This window comes from Somniosus microcephalus, chromosome 8 (assembly GCF_052327205.1).
Source record: "Somniosus microcephalus isolate GS21.2 chromosome 8, FLI_Smic_1.0, whole genome shotgun sequence".
In the NCBI taxonomy this organism is placed as follows: domain Eukaryota; kingdom Metazoa; phylum Chordata; class Chondrichthyes; order Squaliformes; family Somniosidae; genus Somniosus; species Somniosus microcephalus.
In genome coordinates this window covers 2,405,224-2,428,716 of record NC_140994.1, presented here as the reverse complement: position 1 = coordinate 2,428,716, position 23,493 = coordinate 2,405,224, and the positions used below count along the sequence as shown (strand labels likewise).

General features: G+C 48.4%; 1 protein-coding gene across 4 annotated transcripts in view; it reads left to right on the top strand.

Moving 5' to 3' along the window:
- Window positions 1–6,109: 6,109 nt before the first annotated feature.
- slka (STE20-like kinase a) overlaps window positions 6,110–23,493 on the top strand; it is a 230,037-nt gene continuing 212,653 nt past the window's right edge. For 2 of the 4 annotated variants that reach the window (XM_085994121.1, XM_085994124.1), the window contains exon 1: window positions 6,110–7,558. In XM_085994121.1, coding sequence (XP_085850247.1) covers window positions 7,409–7,558 — 150 coding nt within the window. In that variant the 5' untranslated portion in view covers window positions 6,110–7,408. The remainder of the gene's footprint in view (window positions 7,559–23,493) is intronic. The other 2 variants (XM_085994123.1, XM_085994122.1) reach the window with 1 other exon arrangement.

Sequence of the window (23,493 nt, the reverse complement as noted above, 5' to 3'; positions counted from 1 at the left end):
TTGCCATAGAGGGAGTGCAACGAAGGTTCACCAGACTGGTTCCTGGGATGGGGGGATTGTCCTATGAGGAGAGATTGAGTAGACTAGGCCTATATTCTGTAGAGTTTAGAAGAATGAGAGGTGATCTCATTGAAACATACAAAATTCTTCCAGGGCTTGACAGGGTAGATGCAGGGAGGATGTTTCCCCTGGCTGGGGAGTCTAGAACCAGGGGCCACAGTCTCAGAATAAGGGGTCGGCCATTTAGGACCGAGATGAGGAGAAATTTCTTCACTCAGAGGGCGGGGAATCTTTGGAATTCTCTACCCCAGAGGGCTGTGGAGGCTCAGTCGTTGAGTATATTCAAGACAGAGATCGATAGATTTTTGAATATTATGGGAATCAAGGGATATGGGGATAGTGCAGGAAAGTGGAGATCAGGTAGAAGATCAGCCATGATCTTATTGAATGGCGGAGCAGGCTGGAGGGGCCGAATAGAAACATAGAAGATAGGAGCAGGAGTAGGCCATTTGGCCCTTCGAGCCTGCTACGCCATTCAATGAGATCATGGCTGATCATCCAAACTCAGTACCCTGTCCCTGCTTTCTCCCCATATTCCTTGATCCCTTTTGTTGTGTATGTACCTTTAAGAGAGAACTGTTTTACAGCTCCTGTATACTGTAGTACCGGCAGTGACCACACCTGTATATAAAGCCGGAGCAGGCTTCTGTACTTCAGTCTTGAGACTACTCTACTCTAGTAAACACCTGTTGATTGTTAAGTTACAGCCTCCGTGTAGTTCTTGGGGAAACATCCTATTTAAAGAATCACGGATCTAACAGTGGTGACGAGGTTGATTCGAATCTGCCTGCAACTCTGCATTTCCCGTTAAGGAGTCGCTCCGGGAGGACGGTGGAAGAAAGTCGAGGCCAGAAGCACGGGCGTCGACCACGAGCAACCACCCAGTCATCCGGCAGCAAGTGAACATCGCAGGAGTGGCTGTTGAGAGCCACGACGATCCAGCAACAGACTGGCAACAGGTGCAGCGCACACCCTTCCCGGACAGCGGCGGCGGGAGCCGACCGACGGCGTAGAAAAGCTGAGCAGTGTCGACGGGGTAAGAGAGAGGGTGAAGCGCACAGGGCGCGGCCGGGGGTTAAAGAACCGAGCGGCGTCGAGGAAAAACAAGCAGAGAGAGAGAGAGGGTAAAGCAGCAGCCGGGTTCAGGACCGAGCGACGGCAACGGGAAAGGCGCACAGGAGAACGCGCAGAGCACAGCCAGGGCTCAAGGGCTGAACCGCGTCCACGGGGAGAAGAAGGGAGAGCGCGGGAGACGCCACTGAGCCGCGGAGAAGAAGGGAGTGCGTGGGAGACGCCATTTTTTTTGAAGCCGCAGCGGAGAAGAAGGGCGAGCGCGGGAAGGAAGGAAAGTGCAGGAGACGCCATTTTGTTCCAGCGGAGAAGAAGGGAGAGCGTGGGAGACGCCATTTAGACAGTTAAATTACACCCAGGGATGGCGAAGAATGGCAGTATCACGGCGTTTGACAATGAAGTCGAAGATTGGGCGACATATGTGGAACGCATTGAGGTGTACTGCAGGGCGAATGAAGTGCCAGATGCTAGGAAAGCACTGGTTTTGTTAAATTCCATGGGTGCAAAAACTTATGGCTTACTGCGAAACCTGATAACCCCAGAGAAGCCCGTGGAGAAGAATTTCGAAAGCATAGTAGAAATCCTACAGGACCACTTAAGCCCCACACTGCTGCTGATAGCAGAAAGATTTAAGTTCCACAAAAGGAACCAGCATAAAGACGAAAGTAATGCTGAGTACTTAACGGAACTGCACAAGTTATCGAAACACTGCCAGTTTGGAGCGGGACTATCAGATACGTTAAGGGACAAGTTTGTGTGTGGGCTTCAAAGTGAAGGAACCCAGAAACGGCTTTTATCTGAAAAGGATCTTGCGCTGGACAAGGCTTTCAGCATGGCAGTATCACACGAAGCAGCCGCACGGGGTGCTGCAGAGATACAACGGAGACCGCAAGAATACGGCACCAATGAAATGTCATATGGAGCAGGGAAGTGTTATCGCTGCGGCAGAACAACACACGATCAGAAGGATTGTTGGTTCAAGGACCAAGTGTGCAGACAGTGTGGAAAAACAGGACACATAGCAAGAGTCTGCAGGTCAGGGAAGAAAACCAACAGCAAGAAATCTCCACAGGAGAAGTACAAAAAGGTACATAAGGTGATGCACAGTAGTTCAGACGAACAGGGAAATGATACAGACTCCGGAAGCAAGGAGCTGGGTTGTCTGAAACTACATAAGGTAACCAAAATGGAGGATCACCAGACTATCTGGGTCACACTCAAGATAGACGGAGTCCAAGTGAAAATGGAATTGGACACTGGATCAGCCCTAACAGTCATAAACCAAAGGGACTACAAGCGGCTATTTCCACATATACCCTTGAAAGCTACAGAGATTGTCTTGAAGACGTACACGGGGCAAAAAGTCTACCCCAAAGGAAAAATAAGGGTGAAAGTGATATACAAAGGCCAGGAAATACCTAAAATGGACCTATATGTATTGCCAGATGGAGGACCCCCACTACTAGGACGTGAATGGATCCGGAAGATACAATTAGATTTGCATTCCATACAGGCACTGAAGGTTGAGGCCAAAAAGGATGACGATGCCACACCTGGACGACTGTCAAAAATGCTAACTGACGCACAAGAAGTGTTCCAGGAGGGACTCGGAACACTAAAAGGCATAACAGCAACGATTAAAATAGAGGAAAATGCAAGTCCAAAGTTTTTTAAGGCTAGACCGGTGCCTTATGCGATCCAACCAGCCGTTGAAGCAGAGCTGGAAGGGTTGGAACGTTCAGGAGTACTGTCCAAAGTAGACTGGAGCGAGTGGGCTACACCCATCGTCCCTGTAATGAAGAGGTCGTTGAGTAATACGCCTGAGGAACCAAAGAAGGTCCGCATCTGTGGGGATTTTAAGCTGACAGTGAACCCAGTCCTTCACACGGTACAATATCCGCTTCCACGGATTGAGGATATTTTCGCCTCGCTATCTGGAGGTAAACGCTTCACCAAAATTGATCTGGCCCAGGCGTACTTGCAAATGGTGGTAGAAGAAGCCTTGAAACAATACCTCACGATCAACACTCATAAAGGTCTCTATCAATACAACCGACTGGTGTTCGGGGTAGCATCAGCTCCGGCTATTTGGCAAAGGGCAATGGATCAAGTCCTGCAAGGGATTCCAGGGACCCAGTGTTATTTGGACGACATCCTGGTCACGGGCGAAAATGACAGTGATCACCTCGCCAACCTGGAGAAGGTGCTCACTAGATTAAAGGAATATGGGCTACGAGCTAATCGCCACAAGTGCGAGTTTTTCCAGAAGCAGATCTCGTATTGTGGCCACATTATTGATGAAGAAGGGTTACATAAGTCTCCTGAGAAGATTGAGGCAGTAGTCAAGGCTCCAGCACCGGAAAATGTGTCACAACTGAGGTCGTTCCTCGGGCTGGTAAACTACTACCATAAGTTCTTACCAAATTTGTCTACAGTAGTACACCCACTGAATACCCTACTGCAAACGGGGGTACCATGGAAGTGGAATGACGAATGTAAACGAGCTTTCCAGAAGTGCAAAGAATTGATCACATCAAAAGAGGTGTTTGCCCATTTCAACCCAGCACTACCAATTCGGTTGGCATGTGATGCATCACCCTATGGTATTGGAGCGGTGCTGTCGCACAAATTCCCAGACGGGTTGGAGAGGCCAGTAGCCTTTGCGTCTCGGTCACTAATCTCAGCCGAGCGCAACTACGCCCAGATTGACAGGGAGGCCCTCAGCCTAGTATGGGGAGTAAAAAAATTCAACCACTATCTGCATGGGCAGAAGTTCACCTTGCTGACTGACCACCAACCACTTGTCTCCATCTTTAATCCAAAGAAGGGCGTTCCGGTGATGACTGCACAACGGTTACAAAGATGGTCCCTTTTTCTAGGGGCGAACCAATATGAAATAGAATATAAAGGCACAAAACAGCATGGAAACGCTGATGGGCTATCATGCTTGCCACTGCCTACTGCGGAGGAAGCACCAGCAGTGGACCCTATCGAGATATTTTATTCGTCAATAATTGAACGATTGCCAGTAACTAACGCGGATATAGAGAAGGAGACCCGCAATGATCTGACACTGTCTCGGGTATATGATTTGACGGTGAGGGGATGGCCAACACATGGCAACTCACTGTTGCCAGCATTCTCATCCAGAAGAGAACAGCTGTCAGTATGCCAGGGGACAGTGATGTGTGGATCCCGAGTGGTAATTCCACCCAAGTTAAGGGAGAGAGTGCTCAATGAGCTTCACGAAGGTCATCTGGGAGGGGTAAAAATGAAAAGCCTTGCTAGGGCTTATGTGTGGTGGCCGGGGATTGATCAACAAATCGAGGACCTAACCAAGAGCTGCTCAGGATGCCAGAAGGTCCAAAATGCACCACCACATGCCCCTCTACACCCATGGGAGTGGCTCTCCTCTCCATGGCAACGGGTGCATATTGATTTTGCTGGTCCATTCATGGACTCAATGTTCTTAATAGCAGTGGATGCGCACTCGAAATGGCCTGAGGTGATAAAAATGTCCTCAACCACTACAGAGAAAACGATTGCAGTCCTACGGACCATATTTGCCAGGAACGGCTTGCCAGAGCAGATTTTCTCTGATAATGGACCACAGTTTATGTCCGAAGAGTTTCGGAAATTTATGAGAAGGAATGGGGTAAGGCATTACACATCCGCCCCGTAACATCCAGCCACAAATGGATTGGCTGAGAGGTTCGTACAAACCTTTAAAAAGGCGATAAAGGCCATGTGCGATGATGAAATTCCACTACAGCATAAGGTGGACAATTTCCTGTTAGCCTACAGAAATGCGACACATGCAGTTACCAACCAGACCCCAGCCATGATGTTCTTTAACCGAAGGTTGAGATCTCGTCTGGATTTGCTCAGACCAAATGTGCGAAGAAATGTTGAGGATAAACAATTCCAGCACATCAATGAGAAGCCGACAAGGAGCTTCAATGTAGGACAACCAGTCTTGGCCCGTGACTACCGAACAGAGAAATGGCAACCCGGAACGATATGCACATGGCAGGGGCCATTAATGTACACAGTGGATGTCGGGGAGAACATTGGGAGACGCCACGTCGACCAGATCCTAGAGTCACAGGAACGAATCAACCCCATGTCTCGCGTACCTGGTGATGAACCCGACATACTGGTACCATCTACCTCAGAACCAGTAGCAGTGGAAACTGATGAACTAACCGATGAAAGGGGGCCAGAATCGCCTCCGCACCAAGAGCAAGAACCTCAGGGAAGGCGCTATCCAGAAAGGATCAGGAAGCCGCCCCAAGACTGAATTTATAAATGGACTATTTTCAGTTAATGTTGCATGTTAAAAATGTTAATTGTTAAATGAATGTTATGGTACTGTTAATTTAAAAGGGGAGGAATTGTTGTGTATGTACCTTTAAGAGAGAACTGTTTTACAGCTCCTGTATACTGTAGTATTGGCAGTGACCACACCTGTATATAAAGCCGGAGCAGGCTTCTGTACTTCAGTCTTGAGACTACTCTACTCAAGTAAACACCTGTTGATTGTTAAGTTACAGCCTCCGTGTAGTTCTTGGGGAAACATCCTATTTAAAGAATCACGGATCTAACACCTTTAGCCTTAAGAAATATATCCAACTCCTTCTTGAATATATTTAATGAACTGGCCTCCACCGCCTTCTGTGGTAGAGAATTCCACAGGTTCACCACTCCCGCTGCTATTTCTTCTGTTCTTATGCGGTGGAGGAGTGATCCAGTGTGGAGTAAACTCAGAGCCCTCAGAGCAGTGAGGATCCACTGGTTGCCCCGGTGACGGGCTCTGCCAGCCTCGGCAGCCGGCGATCGATGTGATCGTCGCTCGATTGGGCGGTGCTGGGGGATGACGCGGTCGTCCCGGGAGACCCGCCCCCTCCAGCCCGCAGGCTGCCGAGCGCTGATTGGCTGGTGCGGCTGTCACTCAGGCCGGGCTGTCAGCGCGGGGTCGGGGATAACGGTCAGTGCGAGCGAGCCCGGTCACGCGCAGCGAGCGAGCGGGAGCGAGCGCCAGCACCAGCACCGGACACGCGCGCACCGAGCTGGGCGGCGGGCGGGTTTCGGGCCTGAGTGTGGCGGCAGCGGTCCCCAGCGAGAGGCAAAGCCCGAGAGCCCGTAACCACCGCCCCGAGAGAGCGAGGCCGGCCGGCCGGCGGGCGGACAGGCGGCGAAAGACCGGCCCGGCGTGTGAGAGGAGCCCGGGGCCAGCAGCGGCCGGACAACCGGGGACTGGGAATAACCCAGGGTCATCGGGAGCAATCCGGAGTAACCCGGGGTCATCGGGAGCAATCCGGAGTAACCCGGGGTCATCGGGAGCAATCCGGAATAACCCGGGGTAATCGGGAGCAATCCGGAATAACCCGGGGTCATCGGGAGCAATCTGGAGTAACCGGGGTCATCGGGAGCAATCCGGAGTAACCGGGGTCATCGGGAGCAATCCGGAATAACCCAGGGCATTGGGAGCAATCCGGAGTATCATCGGGAGCAATCCGGAGTAACCCGGGGTCATCAGGACCAATCCGGAGTAACCCGAGGTCATCGGGACCAACCCGGAGTAACCCAGGGCATCGGGAGCAATCCGGAGTAACCTGGGGTCATCGGGAGCAATCCGGAGTAACCCAGGGCATCGGGAGCAATCCGGAGTAACCCAGGGCATCGGGAGCAATCCGGAGTAACCCAGGGTCATCGGGAGCAATCCGGAGTAACCCGGGGTCATCGGGAGCAATCCGGAGTAACCCAGGGCATTGGGAGCAATTTAGAATAACCCAGGGCATCGGGAGCAATCCAGAGTAACCCGGGATCATCGGGAGCAATCTGGAGTAACCTGGGGTCATCTGGAGTAACCCGGGGTCATCAGGAGCGAACTGGAGTAAAGCATGGAATTGAAGTGGTCCACAATAAAGTAGAGAATCGCGGGCAATCTGCAGTAAAGCACTTAGTTGGGGTGATTCGGAGTAAAGTGTGAAACTTGATCCAGAGTAAAGCACTGCAACGAGAGCTCACTGGAGTAGCGTGCAGTATCAGCTGGAGTGACGCACGGGACTGAGCGTTCTGGAGTGACGCACGGGACTGGGAGCGTTCTGGAGTGACGCACGGGACTGGGAGCATTCTGGAGTGACGCACGGGACTGGAAGCGTTCTGGAGTGACGCACGGGACTGGGAGCGTTCTGGAGTGACGCACGGGACTGGGAGCGTTCAAACTAAATTTTAGGATTGGAAACTCTGAAAACCTCTTTGATCAGATGCGAAAATGTCCTTCTTCAACTTTCGGAAGATTTTTAAGATTGGTGGGGAGAAGAAGAAGAAGCAGTTTGAGCATGTGAAGAAGGATGTGAACCCTGAGGAGATCTGGCACATCATTGGAGAGCTGGGGGATGGGGCCTTTGGCAAGGTCTATAAGGTGAGGGCACAACTGATACCAAGTTAGTGAAACGTAGAGTGTGAGACTTTCTGTTAATCAGTCTTCGATCTCAATTTTTTTCGGAGATACTTAGATGAAGAGGAAGACCTGTAGGGCAGGAAACCATTGAGGTTGAAATGAGTAGGAGGAAAACCGAGATAAGTCAAGATTGGGTTTTAAAAATCAATAATTTGCATTGGTTGCATGCCAGGTGTTATTGGTTCTTTGGACAGGAGCGTTCACTGTGTGTTACCTGCATCAAGTGTCCTGTCAATGACACCTGCTATTAGACTTTACAAAAATCCTGCGTGATTTGTTTTATAAAATAAAATAGGCTTTCTGTTCAAGGCAGTAGGCTTATTTCTGGTTTTTAAATGAAAGTTATAAACCAGGCTAGATATACAATTAAAGCCTTGTTTTCAGTCTGTCAATGGTTTAATCTTGTATTAGGCTGATAGACAGCTGAGAGGTACAGTGAGGAATTGATGCGAGTTCCTGATATTGCAAACTGTGAGAAGGAAGCAGATATTTAAGTTTCTTTTTCGCTTCTCAGTACCAAAAGGATTGGAGAGGGATGGGAGTGGGGGTGAGGTACCCATGCCAGTAATTTTGTGCTCGCAGATCCTTTTTTCTCATTCCAATTTTCTTCCCACTCCAGTCAGGCCTTAATTTGTTAGTGGGTAGAGGCCATAATAATACAGGATTAGAACGGGTTAATTAAAGACAGCCGGCCTGGATTTGTAAAAGGCAAGTCATGACTGACGCATTAAAACCTCTTGGAGGAAATAACGGTGTGTGTTGATAATGGAAATTTAGAGAATGTTTTCTATATGGATTTTCAAAAGGTGTCTGATAAGGTGCCGCATGGGAGGCTTGTGGATGAAATTAAGGTACATGTAGTTAAAGGAAATGTGACAGCGGGGATTAAAATAAAATTGGTCAGAGAATTGAGAGCATTGGTTAATGGATATTTTTTTCAGACTGGAAAATTGTTCCCCAGTGTTGTCCCCAAGGGTCAGTGTTGGACCATTGCTCTTCTCAATATATGTGTACTGATCTGCACTTAGGTATTGGGGGCTCAATATCATCATTTGGAGACAGCAGAAAGATCAGTAGTGTGGTTAACAGTGAAGAGGATCCTAAGCAACTTCAGGAGGACAGAGACCGGTCATTGTATTGAGCATGTAGAGCTCAGCTGCAATTTAATGTGAAGTGCTACATTTTGGGGGGAAAGGATCAGGAAAGGAAATAGCCACCAAATGGGAAAACTTGAAAAGGAGCAGAGAGACTTAGGGGTTCGGATACGCAAATCTTTAAACGTACGAGGGCAATTTGTTAAAGCTCTGTAAAAGCATAAGGGATCCTAATCTTTATAACTAGGCATTGAGTAAAGCAAAGAGGTAATGCTAAAGCTGTACAAATCATTGGTTAGGCTGCAATTCGAATATCGTGCCCAGTTTTCAGCACCTTACTTTAGGAAGGAAGCCAAGCGGTTGGAGAGGGTGCAGGGGAGATTTACGAGGGTTGATACCAGGCTTTCGTTGATTGAGAATCTGGGGCTCTTTTCATTAGAACACAGAAGGTTAAGAGCAGATCTGAGAGAGGTGTGAAGGTTTTGATGAGATAAATTAGGAAAAAATGATTTCCACTGATTGGTGAGTCAGTAACTGGAGGGCATAAACTTAAGATCATTACCAAAAGAAATGAGATATGGAGATTTTTTTACATAGAGGTTCGTTGGAACATGGAATGCCCGACCAGAAACAGTGGTGGAAGCAGAATCAATCCATCATAGCTTTAAAAAGGGAAAGGGGGTCAATATTTGAAATGGTAAAATGTTTAAAGGTTAGGGGAAAAGGACAGGGCACTGGGACTGAATGGTAGTTCATTCGGAGAGCCAGTACAGGCAGGATGGGCCGAATGGCGGCCTTTTGTGCTGTGAAATTCTACAATTCTCTTGCAGGGTGTAATCCTGCAGAGGCTGGCAGCTCACCGAAGTGATTGTTCTTTGTGTGAGCACAGACAGTGATTGTCTGCAGGCTACTCAACTGTAGGGGGGTTGCATTGTCACTGAGTCTGTTCTCTTTGTAGTCACCCAGGCACAGGTTGATAATCAGCAGCAGAAGCCCTGGCTCCTTTCCCTCCCTATCCCTGAGGTGCTCCAGCTGTATTTCCCCGGCAGAGATCGGTTAGCTCAGCACAGACTGGGGCTCGAACCTTGGACATGTCCAGTCTGTGTTCCTCAGTGATGTATCGCACTGTACATCTGCCCATGGCCAGCATCGAAGCTCTGACCACGCTCGATCAGCTCCGATGGGCGGGTCACATTGTCCGCATGCCCGATACGAGACTCCCAAAACAAGCGCTCTACTCGGAGCTCCGGCACGGCAAAAGAGCCCCAGGTGGGCAGAGGAAACGCTTCAAGGACATCCTCAAAACCTCCTTGGAAAAGTGTAACATCCCCACCAACACCTGGGAATCCCTGGCCCAAGACCGCACAAAGTGGAGGAGAAGCATCCGGGAAGGTGCTGAACACCTCGAGTCTCTTCGCCGGGAGCAAGCGGAAGCCAAGCGCAGGCAGCGCAAGGAGCGCACGTCAACCCAAGCACCCCACCCACCCGCCCCTTCAACCACCGTCTGCCCCACCTGTGACAGAGACTGTAGGTCCCGCATTGGACTCATCAGTCACCTGAGAACTCATTTTTAATGTGGAAGCAAGTCATCCTCGGTTCCGAGGGACTGCCTAAGAGAAGAAGATCGCACTGTATATCTGCCCATGGCCCACTGAAGAATCCTGGGGCATGTGCTTTCAGTGGACTTTGCAGCATAATAAAAGAGGGCTAGATTACTTTATTAAGTTGCTTTTATATTGATTAGTGCTGTGCTAGTGCCACTGGCTCCTGATGTGCAGATCTTTCACAGCCAGTGGCAACCCTGAAATAAACCTGCCAGACTCACTAAGGCTGGCAGCTAGGGTGTCTATTTACCAGGTTTAATGAATCTGGCAACTATACTTTGGAGTCGCCATTGGCCATGTTGGGAGCTGGCAACATTGGCGTAGCCTGGCAAAGTATTTAATAATTTGACACAGCATGCTTGAGAATATAGTTTCATTCCCTGGCAATATACGCTGGAGCCAATCGAGCAGATTTCATAGCAGTCAGGCTGCACAGAGCCAGTTGCACGATTGCCTGACGTGTGCAGAGAGCTGGCACTACTGTACTTCTGAAATATTGGCAGGGAGGGACGATCTGCAGCCTCGCTGCAGTATAAATGTGGCTGTAAAATTGGAACACGAAAATGCAAAGGGCTGGTTAATGTTTCAGGTGGAACCCTTTGTCAGTTCTGTAGTCAGAACTTAGGAAGAGTTCCCAGCTGAAATGTTAACTCATCTGCCTGATCGCCTGTATTTGCATCATCTTCTGTTTGGATCTCAGATTTCCACCATTCACTTTCAGTTTCTTTTGTGGAATCATAACCTACCTTTATATTGGCACTGACTTCAATTGGATCCCAGGAGTCCGGCATCTGTGAACTGGCTCCCGTCATTTACACTGCTAAAATTCATCTCTCGGATCCCAGAGGCAGACTCACAGATCCACAATAACAGGGTCTCTGAATCTGCTGCTGCGGTAAAGAAAACAAGAAGGAAGAACTGACGTTTATCTAGAGGAACGGGCTGTATTCGGGTAAAGGCTGCGATTCAGTTTACAAATGGCAGCCTCCCAGAACCCAGTTTAAAACAGTGCCAATCTTAAAATGGCTATAGATATTTTGGCACAGAAGGAGCACATTTGGCCCATTGTGCGTGTACTATTTCTAGCTCCGCAAATCCCTTTTCCAAGCTCTTTTCCCACAAGAAGGAAAAATGGGCAACACGTGCTCTCTGTGAATAGTGTTGAAAAGCTAAGGATGATGTTCACCGAGACTGAGGAGTCTCCGTAGACCCGATGCTGAAAATGTGCAGTCAATGTGGAGCAGCAATCAGCAAAACCAATAGAGAGCAAAACAGCAGAGTACAAGTCAGAAGCCAGGATCAAATCGGATGCTGCATTTGGGTCATTGTAGGTGGGTGAGCTGAGATGGTCTGAACTCTGAATGGCCTCTCTAATCTAATGATCTTTTTATCTTTTTATAATGCAGCAGTACTTTCAACTCTAAGATATATGATTGTGGCTTTAAGTCTCCTGGACTTGCGCATACAATCTAGGCTCACGCGCTAGTGCAGAACTGAGGGAATGCTGTATTGTTCAAGGTGCTGTTCTTTTGATGAGAAGTTAAACAGAAGCCCTGTCTGTTCAAAAGATTCCATTGAATATTAAAGATCCCATGCCATATTTGAGGAAGAGTGGGTGTTCTTGCAGGGTCCTGACCAATATTCCTCCCTCAAGTAACAATGCCAGAAACAGAGGAAGTGGTCATTCATGTCATTGCCGTCTGTAGGATCCTGCTCAGGTTGCTTACATAATGACAGTGACTGCACTTTGAAGTCATTCATTGTACGTGACGAGGGAACACAGGTTTAAACTGGAATAAGACAAGTTCAGCACTGATGTTGTACAAAGAGTGATTAATACCTGGAAGGGTCTTCCTGGTCAGGTAGAGGAGGTAAAACCTCTGGAATAATTCACAAGGCAGTTAGATGCTGAGTAAGGGGACTGTACATTTCTGTGGAAGGATGAGCCAAATGGTTTGGCTAAACTGTACTCCTCTTTGAGACAGTTCGGAGAGCTGTGGGAGGGGTTAGCCTGTCTGTATGTTGGTCCCGAAACATAAGAATTAGGAGCAGGAGTCGGCCATGTGGCCCCTCGAGCCTGCTCCGCCATTCAATAAGATCATGGCTGATCTTCTACCTCCACTCCACTTTCCCGCCCGATCCTCATACCCATCGATTCCCTTAGTGCCCCAAAATCTGTGAATCTCAGTCTTGAATCTACTCATTGACTGAGCATCCACAGCCCTCAGTAAAGAATTCCAAAGATTCGCAACCCTCCGTGTGAAGAAATTTCTCCTCATCTCAGTCCTAATTGGCCGACCCCATAACCTGAGACTATGCCCCCTAGTTCTGGCCTCTCTAGCCAGGAGAAACGGCCTCTCAGCATCTACCCTGTCAAGCTCTCTAAGAATTTTATACGTTTCAGTGAGATCATCTCTCATTCTTCTGAACTCCAGAGAATATAGGCCCATTCTACTCAATCTCTCCTCATAGGACAACCCTCTCATCCCAGGAATCAGTCTGGTGAACCTTCATTGCACTCCCTCTAAGGCAAGTATATCCTTCCTTAGGTAAGGAAACCAAAACTGTACACAATACTCCAGGTGTAGCCTCACCAAAGCCTTGTACAATTAAACTTAATCTTGTGTAACAACCTCTTGTATGGCACCTTATCGAATGCCTTCTAACAATCCAAATATACTACATCCACTGTTCCCCCGCTGTAGGGTTAGCCTGTCCGTATGTCAGTCCCGACACGCAGTGTTGTAGGGTTAGCCTGTCTGTTTGTTGGTCCCGACAGACAGTGCTGTAGGGTTAGTCTGTCTGTCTATCTCGGCCTGGCACACAGTGCTGTAGGGTTAGTCTGTCTGTATCTCGGTCCGGCACGCAGTGCTGTAGGGTTAGTCTGTCTGTATCTCGGTCCGGCACACAGTGCTGTAGGGTTAGTCTGTCTATCTCGGTCCCGGCACACAGTGCTGTAGGGTTAGTCTGTCTGTATCTCGGTCACGACACACAGTGCTGTAGGGTTAGTCTGTCTGTATCTCGGTCCGGCACACAGTGCTGTAGGTTTAGTCTGTCTGTATCTCGGTCCCGACACACAGTGCTGTAGGGTTAGTCTGTCTATCTCGGTCCCGGCACACAGTGCTGTAGGGTTAGTCTGTCTGTATCTCGGTCCCGGCACACAGTGCTGTAGGCTTAGTCTGTCTGTATCTCGGTCCGGCACACAGTGCTGTAGGGTTAGTCTGTCTGTATCTCGGTCCCGACACGCAGTGCTGTAGGGTTAGTCTGTCTGTATCTCGGTCCGGCACACAGTGCTGTAGGGTTAGTCTGTCTGTATCTCGGTCCGGCACACAGTGCTGTAGGCTTAGTCTGTCTGTATCTCGGTCCGGCACACAGTGCTGTAGGGTTAGTCTGTCTGTATCTCGGTCCCGACACACAGTGCTGTAGGGTTAGTCTGTCTGTATCTCGGTCCGGCACACAGTGCTGTAGGGTTAGTCTGTCTGTATCTCGGTCCCGGCACACAGTGCTGTAGGGTTAGTCTGTCTGTATCTCAGTCCCGACACGCAGTGCTGTAGGCTTAGTCTGTCTGTATCTCGGTCCGGCACACAGTGCTGTAGGGTTTGTCTGTATCTCGGTCCGGCACACAGTGCTGTAGGGTTAGTCTGTCTGTATCTCGGTCCCGGCACACAGTGCTGTAGGGTTAGTCTGTCTGTATCTCGGTCCGGCACACAGTGTTGTAGGGTTAGTCTGTCTGTATCTCGGTCCCGGCTTGCAGTGCTGTAGGGTTAGCTAGTCGATCTGTACTTGGGTTGGTGCTTAACCTATTTGACAAACAAATTGATTAAAGCAAGTAGAGATGATTGTTTAATTGCAAAAAAAAAACGTGCTCATAAATAGTTAACTGTCCCGTCTGTACTCGATAGTACAGATAACTTCACATAGGAGATAAGAAACTGTTGAACAAGAGGAAGTGATATTGTGCCTGTGGCGTTGAATTTGTGCAATGAATTGGAGGTTAAGCACCCTGTATGAAGGGCAGTCAATTGCTTCCTTTGTGGTTACAGACTGGAGAGGATAGGAAGCTCAGGGTCAGTATTAGCTGGAATATAATACCACATTACAACAATGACTACACTTCAAAAAGTACATCATTGGCTGTAAAGTGCTTTGGAATGTCTGTTGGTCGTGAAAGGTGCTATATAAATGCAAGTCTTTTATATAAGAACCAGTGGAAGTGAAATCAGTCTGATAACAGCACCATAACCGATGAGGTACATACAGCACATTGCTCTCTGTAATGTCATTTACTTACCATGCATAGCTGATTTCTGTTACTGAAAAATGACAGCACTATGGTTTCAGAATTCTAAAGCTTTGGCACTTGAGCTGAAAGATATTGTATTGAAATTTGCGGGTGTACTGCAGGGACTGTGAGACAGATTATTTACAGGTGTATCATGCGCAGGGACTGCGACCTCAGGACGTCTCAAAGCGCTTTACAGCCGATGAAGTACTTTTGAAGTGTAGTTGCTGTTGTAATGTAGGAAACGCAGCAGCTAATTTGCGCACAGCAAGCTCCCACAACAGCAATGTGATAACGACCAGATCATCTGTTTTTTGTGCTGTTGATTGAGGGATAAATATTGGCCCAGGACATCGGGGAGAACGCCCCTGCTCTTCAAAATAGTGCCATGGGATCTTTTACGTCCACCTTAGAGAGCAGACGGGGTCTTGGTTTAACGTCTCATCCGAAAGACGGCACCGTTTTTTTATTCATTCCTGGGATCTGGGCGTCGTTGGCAAGGCCGGCATTTATTGCCCATCCCTAGTTGCCCTTGAGAAGGTGGTGGTGAGCCGCCTTCTTGAACCGCTGCAGTCCGTGTGGTGAAGGTACTCCCGCAGTGCTGTTAGGGAGGGAGTTCCAGGAATTTGACCCAGCGACTATGAAGGATTGGCGATATATTGCCAAGTCAGGATGGTGCGTGACTTGGAGGGGAACTTGGAGGTGGTGGTGTTCCCATGCGCCTGCTGCCCTTGTCCTTCTAGGTGGAAGAGGTCGCGGGTTTGGGAGGTGCTGTCGAAGAAGCCTTGGCGAGTTGCTGCAGTACATCTTGTAGATGGTACACACTGCAGCCACGGTACGCCGGTGGTGGAGGGAGTGAATGTTTAAGGTGGTGGATGGGGTGCCAATCAAGCGGGCTACTTTGTCCTGGATGGTGTCGAGCTTCTTGAATGTTGTTGGAGCTGCACTCATCCAGGCAAGTGGAGAGTATTCCATCACACTCCTTACTTGTGCCTTGTAGATGGTGGAAAGGCTTTGGGGAGTCAGGAGGTGAGACACTCGCCGCAGAATACCCAGCCTCTGACCTGCTCTTGTTGCCACAGTATACAGGGAACGGTAGCGTAGTGGTTATGTTACTGGACCAGTAATCCTGAGGCCTGGACTAATGATCTGGCGACATGAGTTCAAATCCCACCGTGGCAGCTGGGGAATTTAAATTCAATTAAATAAATATGGAATAAAAAAAAAGGCGAGTATCAGTAATGTTGATCATGAAACTACCGGATTGTCATAAAAACACATCTGGTTCACTAATGTCCCTTAGGGAAGGAAATCTGCCGTCCTTGACCTATATGTGACTCCAGACCCACAGCAATGTGGTTGACTCTTAACTGCTCTCTGAAGTGACCCAGTAAGCCATTCAGTTGTTCAGATTGGCAATAAATGCTGGCCTTGCCCACATCCCATGAACGAATACATTTAAAAAAATGCGGCTGGTCCAGTTAAGTTTCTGTTCAGTGGTGACCCCTAGGATGTTGATGGTGGGGGATTCGGCGATGGTAATACCATTGAATGTCAAGGGGTGGTGGTTAGACGCTATCTTGTTGGAGATAGTCATTGCCTGGCACTTGTGTGGTGCGAATATTACTTGACACTTATCAGCCCAAGCCTGAATGTTGTCCAGGTCTTGCTGCATGCGGGCATGGACTGCTTCATTATCTGAGGAGTTGCGAATGGAACTGAACACTGTGCAGTCATCAGCGAACATCCCCACTTCTGACCTTATGATATAGGGAAGGTCATTGATGAAGCAGCTGAAGATGGTTGGGCCTAGGACACTGCCCTGAGGAACTCCTGCAGCGATGCCCTGGGGCTGAGATGATTGGCCTCTAACAACCACAACTATCTTCTTTTGTGTTAGGTATGACTCCAGCCAGTGGAGAGCCTTTCCCTTGATTCCCATTGACTTCACTTTTACTAGGGCTCCTTGATGCCACACTTGGTCAAATGTTGCCTTGATATCAAGGGCAGTCACTCTCACCTCACCTCTGGAATTCAGTGTCCATGTTTGGGCCAAGGCTGTAATGAGGTCGGGAGCCGAGTGGTTCCAGTGGAACCTAAACTGGGCATCAGTGAGCAGGTTATTGGTGAGTAAGTGCCGCTTGATAGAATTGTCGACAACACCTTCCATCACTTTGCTGATGATTGCGAGTAGGCTGATGGGGTGGTAATTGGCCGGATTGGACTTGTCCTGTTTTTTGTGGGCAGGACATACCTGGGCAGTTTTCCACATTGTCGGGTAGATGCCAGTGTTGTAGCTGTACTAGAACAGCTTGGCTAGAGGCGCGGCTAGTTCTGGAGCAATAGCCTTCAGCACGACAGCTGGGATATTGTCAGGGCCCAAAGCCTTTGCTGTATCCAGTGCACTCAGCCATTTCTTGATATCACGTGAAGTGAATCGAATTGGCTGAAGACTGACTTCTGTGGAGGTGGGGACCTCCGGAGGAGGCCAAGATGGTTCATCCATTTGGCACTTCTGGCTGAAGATGGTTGCAAACACTTCAGCCTTGTCTTTTGCACTCACGTGCTGGGCTCCAGCATCATTGAAGATGGGGATGTTCATGGAGCCTCCTCCCCCCATTAGTTGTTTAATTGTCCACTACCATCATGACTGGATGTGGCAGGACTGCAGAGCTTTGATCTGATCTGTTGGTTGTGGGCTCGCTTAGCTCTGTCTATAGCATGCTGCTTCCATTGTTTAACATGCATGCAGTCCTGTGTTGCAGCTTCCCCAGGTTGGCACCTCATTTTTAGGTACGTCTGGTGCTGCTCCTGGCATGCTCTTCTATACTCCTTATTGAACCAGGGTTGGTCCCCTGGCTTGATAATGTTAGAGTGAGGGATATACTGGGCCATGAGTTTGCAGATTGTGGTGGAATACAATTCTGCTGCTGCTGATGGCCCACAGCGCCTTTTGGATGCCCAGTTTTGATGCCCAGCTGCTAGATTATTCTGAATCTATCCCATTTAGCACGGTGATAGTCCACAAGGACTGTGCGGTGGTCACTGCTACAAATAGTGTCATGGACAGATGCCTCTGTGACAGGCAGGTTGGTGAGGACGAGGACAAGTCGGCTTTTCCCCTTGTGGGCCCAGTCTGGCAGCTGTGTCCTTCGGGACTCGGCCAGCTCGGTCAGTAGTGGTGCTACTGAGCCACTCTTGGCAACCCTTAGTGCCTCTTCCAAGTGGAGGAGTACTGATTCATCAGCTGAGGGAGGGCGGTAGGTGGTAATCAGCAGGAGGTTTCCTTGTCCATGCTTGGCCTGAAGCCATGAGACTTCATGGGGTCCGGAGTCAATGTTAAGGACTCCCAGGGCCACTCCCTCCTGACTGTGTACCACTGTACCGCCACCTGTGGTGGGTCTGTCCTGCTGGTGGGACAGGACATACCCAGGGATGGTGATAGAGGAGTCTGGGGCATTGGCTGAAAGGTATGATTCTGTGAGTATGACTACGTCAGGCTGTTGCTTGACTAGTCTGTGGGACAGCTCTCCCAATTTTGGCACAAGTCCCCAGATGTTGATGAGATGGACTTTGCAGGGTCAACTGGACTGGGTGTGCCATTGTGTCCGAAGCTGGTGCCGAGGTCGATGCCGGGTGGTCAGTCCGGTTTTATTATTCTTATTGTTTCTTGTAGCGGTGTTTTCCAACTGAGTGGCTTGTTAGGCCATTTCCGAGGCTATTGCTGGGCCACCTCCAACAGTGCAGTGCTCCCTCAGTACTGCACTGGAGTGTCAGCCTAGATTTTTGTGCTCATGTCTCTGGAGCGGGACGTGAACCCACAACCTTCTGACTCACAGGCGAGAGTGCTGCCCACTGAGCCACAGCTGCCATGGATTATTTACAGGTATACCATGTGCAGGGACTGAGAGACGGGATTATTTACAGGTATACCATGTGCAGGGACTGGGAGACTGGATTATTTACAGGTATACCATGTGCAGGGACTGAGAGACTGGATTATTTACAGGTATACCATGTGCAGGGACTGAGAGACGGGATTATTTACAGGTATACCATGTGCAGGGACTGGGAGACTGGATTATTTACAGGTATACCATGTGCAGGGACTGAGAGACTGGATTATTTACAGGTATACCATGTGCAGGGACTGAGAGACGGGATTATTTACAGGTATACCATGTGCAGGGACTGAGAGACGGGATTATTTACAGGTATACCATGTGCAGGGACTGAGAGACTGGATTATTTACAGGTATACCATGTGCAGGGACTGAGAGACGGGATTATTTACAGGTATACCATGTGCAGGGACTGGGAGACTGGATTATTTACAGGTATACCATGTGCAGGGACTGAGAGACGGGATTATTTACAGGTATACCATGTGCAGGGACTGGGAGACTGGATTATTTACAGGTATACCATGTGCAGGGACTGAGAGACTGGATTATTTACAGGTATACCATGTGCAGGGACTGGGAGACTGGATTATTTATAGGTATATACCATGTGCAGGGACTGAGAGACGGGATTATTTACAGGTATACCATGTGCAGGGACGGAGAGACTGGATTATTTACAGGTATACCATGTGCAGGGACTGAGAGACTATTATTTATAGGTATACCATGTGCAGGGACTGGGAGACGGGATTATTTACAGGTATACCATGTGCAGGGACTGAGAGACTGGATTATTTACAGGTATACCATGTGCAGGGACTGGGAGACGGAATTATTTACAGGTATACCATGTGCAGGGACTGAGAGACTGGATTATTTACAGGTATACCATGTGCAGGGACTGAGAGACTGATTATTTACAGGTATACCATGTGCAGGGACTGAGAGATGGGATTATTTACAGATATACCATGTGCATGGACTGAGAGACTGGATTATTTACAGGTATACCATGTGCAGGGACTGAGTGACTGGATTATTTACAGGTATACCATGTGCAGGGACTGGGAGACTGATTATTTACAGGTATACCATGTGCAGGGACTGAGAGACTGGATTATTTACAGGTATACCATGTGCAGGGACTGGGAGACTGATTATTTACAGGTATACCATGTGCAGGGACTGAGATACTGGATTATTTACAGGTATACCATGTGCAGGGACTGGGAGACTGATTATTTACAGGTATACCATGTGCAGGGACTGAGAGACTGGATTATTTACAGGTATACCATGTGCAGGGACTGGGAGACTGATTATTTACAGGTATACCATGTGCAGGGACTGAGAGAATGATTATTTACAGGTATACCATGTGCATGGACTGAGAGACTGGATTATTTACAGGTATACCATGTGCATGGACTGAGAGACTGGATTATTTATAGGTATATACCATGTGCAGGGACTGAGAGACTGATTATTTACAGGTATACCATGTGCATGGACTGAGAGACTGATTATTTACAGGTATACCATGTGCAGGGACTGAGAGACTGGATTATTTACAGGTATACCATGTGCAGGGACTGGGAGACTGATTATTTACAGGTATACCATGTGCAGGGACTGAGAGAATGATTATTTACAGGTATACCATGTGCATGGACTGAGAGACTGGATTATTTACAGGTATACCATGTGCATGGACTGAGAGACTGGATTATTTATAGGTATATACCATGTGCAGGGACTGAGAGACTGATTATTTACAGGTATACCATGTGCATGGACTGAGAGACTGATTATTTACAGGTATACCATGTGCAGGGACTGAGAGAATGATTATTTACAGGTATACCATGTGCATGGACTGAGAGACTGGATTATTTATAGGTATATACCATGTGCAGGGACTGAGAGACTGATTATTTACAGGCATACCATGTGCAGGGACTGAGAGACTGGATTATTTACAGGTATACCATGTGCAGGGACTGGGAGACTGGATTATTTATAGGTATACCATGTGCAGGGACTGAGAGACTGATTATTTACAGGTATACCATGTGCAGGGACTGAGAGACTGGATTATTTACAGGTATACCATGTGCAGGGACTGAGAGACTGGATTATTTACAGGTATACCATGTGCAGGGACTGGGAGACTGGATTATTTACAGGTATACCATGTGCAGGGACTGAGAGACTGGATTATTTACAGGTATACCATGTGCAGGGACTGAGAGACTGGATTATTTACAGGTATACCATGTGCAGGGACTGAGAGACTGGATTATTTACAGGTATACCATGTGCAGGGACTGGGAGACTGGATTATTTACAGGTATACCATGTGCAGGGACTGAGAGACTGGATTATTTACAGGTATACCATGCGCAGGGACTGAGAGACTGGATTATTTACAGGTATACCATGTGCAGGGACTGAGAGACTGGATTATTTACAGGTATACCATGCGCAGGGACTGAGAGACTGGATTATTTACAGGTATACCATGTGCAGGGACTGAGAGACTGGATTATTTACAGGTATACCATGCGCAGGGACTGAGAGAATGATTATTTATAGCATACTCCATGCAGGTGCTCTCCAGAATCAGCCCATGTGTGGAAAGGCAGAATCTAGAATGGGTGCACTGGTTTCACACGTCGTCTCCTAGAAACCCTGGTGGCACACTGAGATGTATTCGTGGAGTAGGCTTGGTAACACTGGGATCTGACATTATAATATGGGCTCAGTGTGTGGATTTGAGGTGGAGGCATCCCGGTTACACTGGGTCCCAGTTAATGAACTCCATGTGCATGTATTAGTGGAGTTACTCTGGTTGTTGCTGAGTCACCGAGCTCCACACTGTGCTTGAGTTGTCTTTGTTTTACTGATGTAAATGTCTGCATGAATATATATATTTTCTTCAATTTAAGAATGTATTGGTGGTGCACTGGGCTGGCAGTGTGGATGGATGGATTTTACACGGGCACTGCCTCAAGCGGGTTGTAGGGCTGATCTGAGTTGGAACTCTGAATTTTGGCGTTGATTCAATGCTACATATTGAGCTAGAGATGAAACTAATGCCACATTAATGAGCCGAGGGGTGAGCTGCTAGGTTTGTCAGCTGCTTTTCTGTTCTCTCTGAGATTTTCACACAGCACTAAGTGCAAATCATAGCGAGTTCTGTGCTTCCCAGCACTCGCTTGTGCAGTTCCTCACTGTTTTTTCACTGGAACTTTATGTTTTTTGACACCCTGTTATTTTTATTACCTTTATATTTTTTAATTTGAAAACTGATGGGATTCACATCTTGTTTCCTCGGTGGTGCTGTCTACACGCATCCCAACACACATTATAGAGTTATACTGCACAGAAAGAGGCCCTTCGGCCCATCGTGTCCGCTCCGGCCATCAAGCCCTGTCTATTCTAATCCCATTTTCCAGCACTTGGTCCGTAGCCTTGTATGCTATGGCGTTTCAAGTGCTCATCAAATGCTTCTTGAATGTTGTGAGGGTTCCTGCCTCTACCACCCTTTCAGGCAGTGAGTTCCAGATTCCAAACACCCTCTGGGTGAAAAAGTTTTTCCTCAAATCCCCTCTAAACCTCCTGCCCCTTACCTTGAAACTATCCCCCCTGGTTATTGACCCCTCTACTAAGGGGAAAAGTTCCTTTCTATCTCCCCTATCTATGCCCCTCATAATTTTGTACACCTCAATCAGGTCCCCCCTCAGCCTTCTCTGCTCCAAGGAAAACAACCCCAGCCTGTCCAGTCAGGGGCAGCACGGTGGCATAGTGGTTAGCACTGTTGCCTCACAGCGCCAGGGACCCGGGTTCAAATCCGGCCTCGGGTGACTGTGTGGAGTTTGCACATTCTCCCCGTGTTTGCGTGGGTTTCCTCCGGGTGCTCCGGTTTCCTCCCACAGTCCAAAGATGTGCGGGTTAGGTTGATTGGCCATGATAAAAAATTGGCCCTTAGTGTTAGGGGGGATTAAATATGTGAGGACAGAGGATCAGAGGGACCTTGGTGTGCATGTACATAGATCCCTGAAGGCAGCAGGACAGGTAGATAAGGTGGTTAAAAAGGCATATGGGATACTTATATTCTATGCCTCAGCTAATGAAGGCAAGAGCAGGGAGGTTATGATGGAGCTGTACAAAACGCTAGTTAGGCCACAGCTGGAATACTGTGTGCAGTTCTGGTCACCACACTATAGGAAGGAGGTGATTGCATTGGAGAGGGTGCAGAGGAGATTCACCAGGATGTTACCTGGGCTGGAGCGCTTCAGCTATGAAGAAAGAAACATAGAAACTAGGAGCAGGAGTAGGCCATTCGGCCCTTCGAGCCTGCTCCGCCATTCAACGAGATCATGGCTGATCATCCAAACCCTAGCACCCGGTCCCTACACCGACAGCCATCCCACCCAAGCCCTATCCCCGTAACCCCGTAACCCCACGTATTTAATCCCCCCTAACACTAAGGGCCAATTTTTTTATCATGGCCAATCAACCTAACCCGCACATCTTTGGACTGTGGGAGGAAACCGGAGCACCCGGAGGAAACCCACGCAAACACGGGGAGAATGTGCAAACTCCACACAGACAGTTACCCGAGGCCTCTCCCCATTCTTTCTACCAAAATGTATCACTTCACACTTTTCTGTGTTAAATTTCATCTGTCATGTGTCCGCCCATTTCACCAGCCTGTCTATGTCTTCTTGAAGCCTATCACTCTCCTCCTCACTGTTCACTATACTTCCAAGCTTTGTCATCTGCAAATTTTGAAATTGTGCCCTGTACACCCACATCCAAGTCATTAATGTATGTCAAGAAAAGCAGTGGTCCTAGAACCGACCCCTTGGGAACACCACTGTATACCTTCCTCCAGTCCGAAAAATAACAGTTCACCATTACTCTCTGTTTCCTGTCACTTAGCCAATTTCGTATCCATGCTGCCACTGTCCCTTTTATTCCATGGGCTTCAACTTTGCTGGCAAGC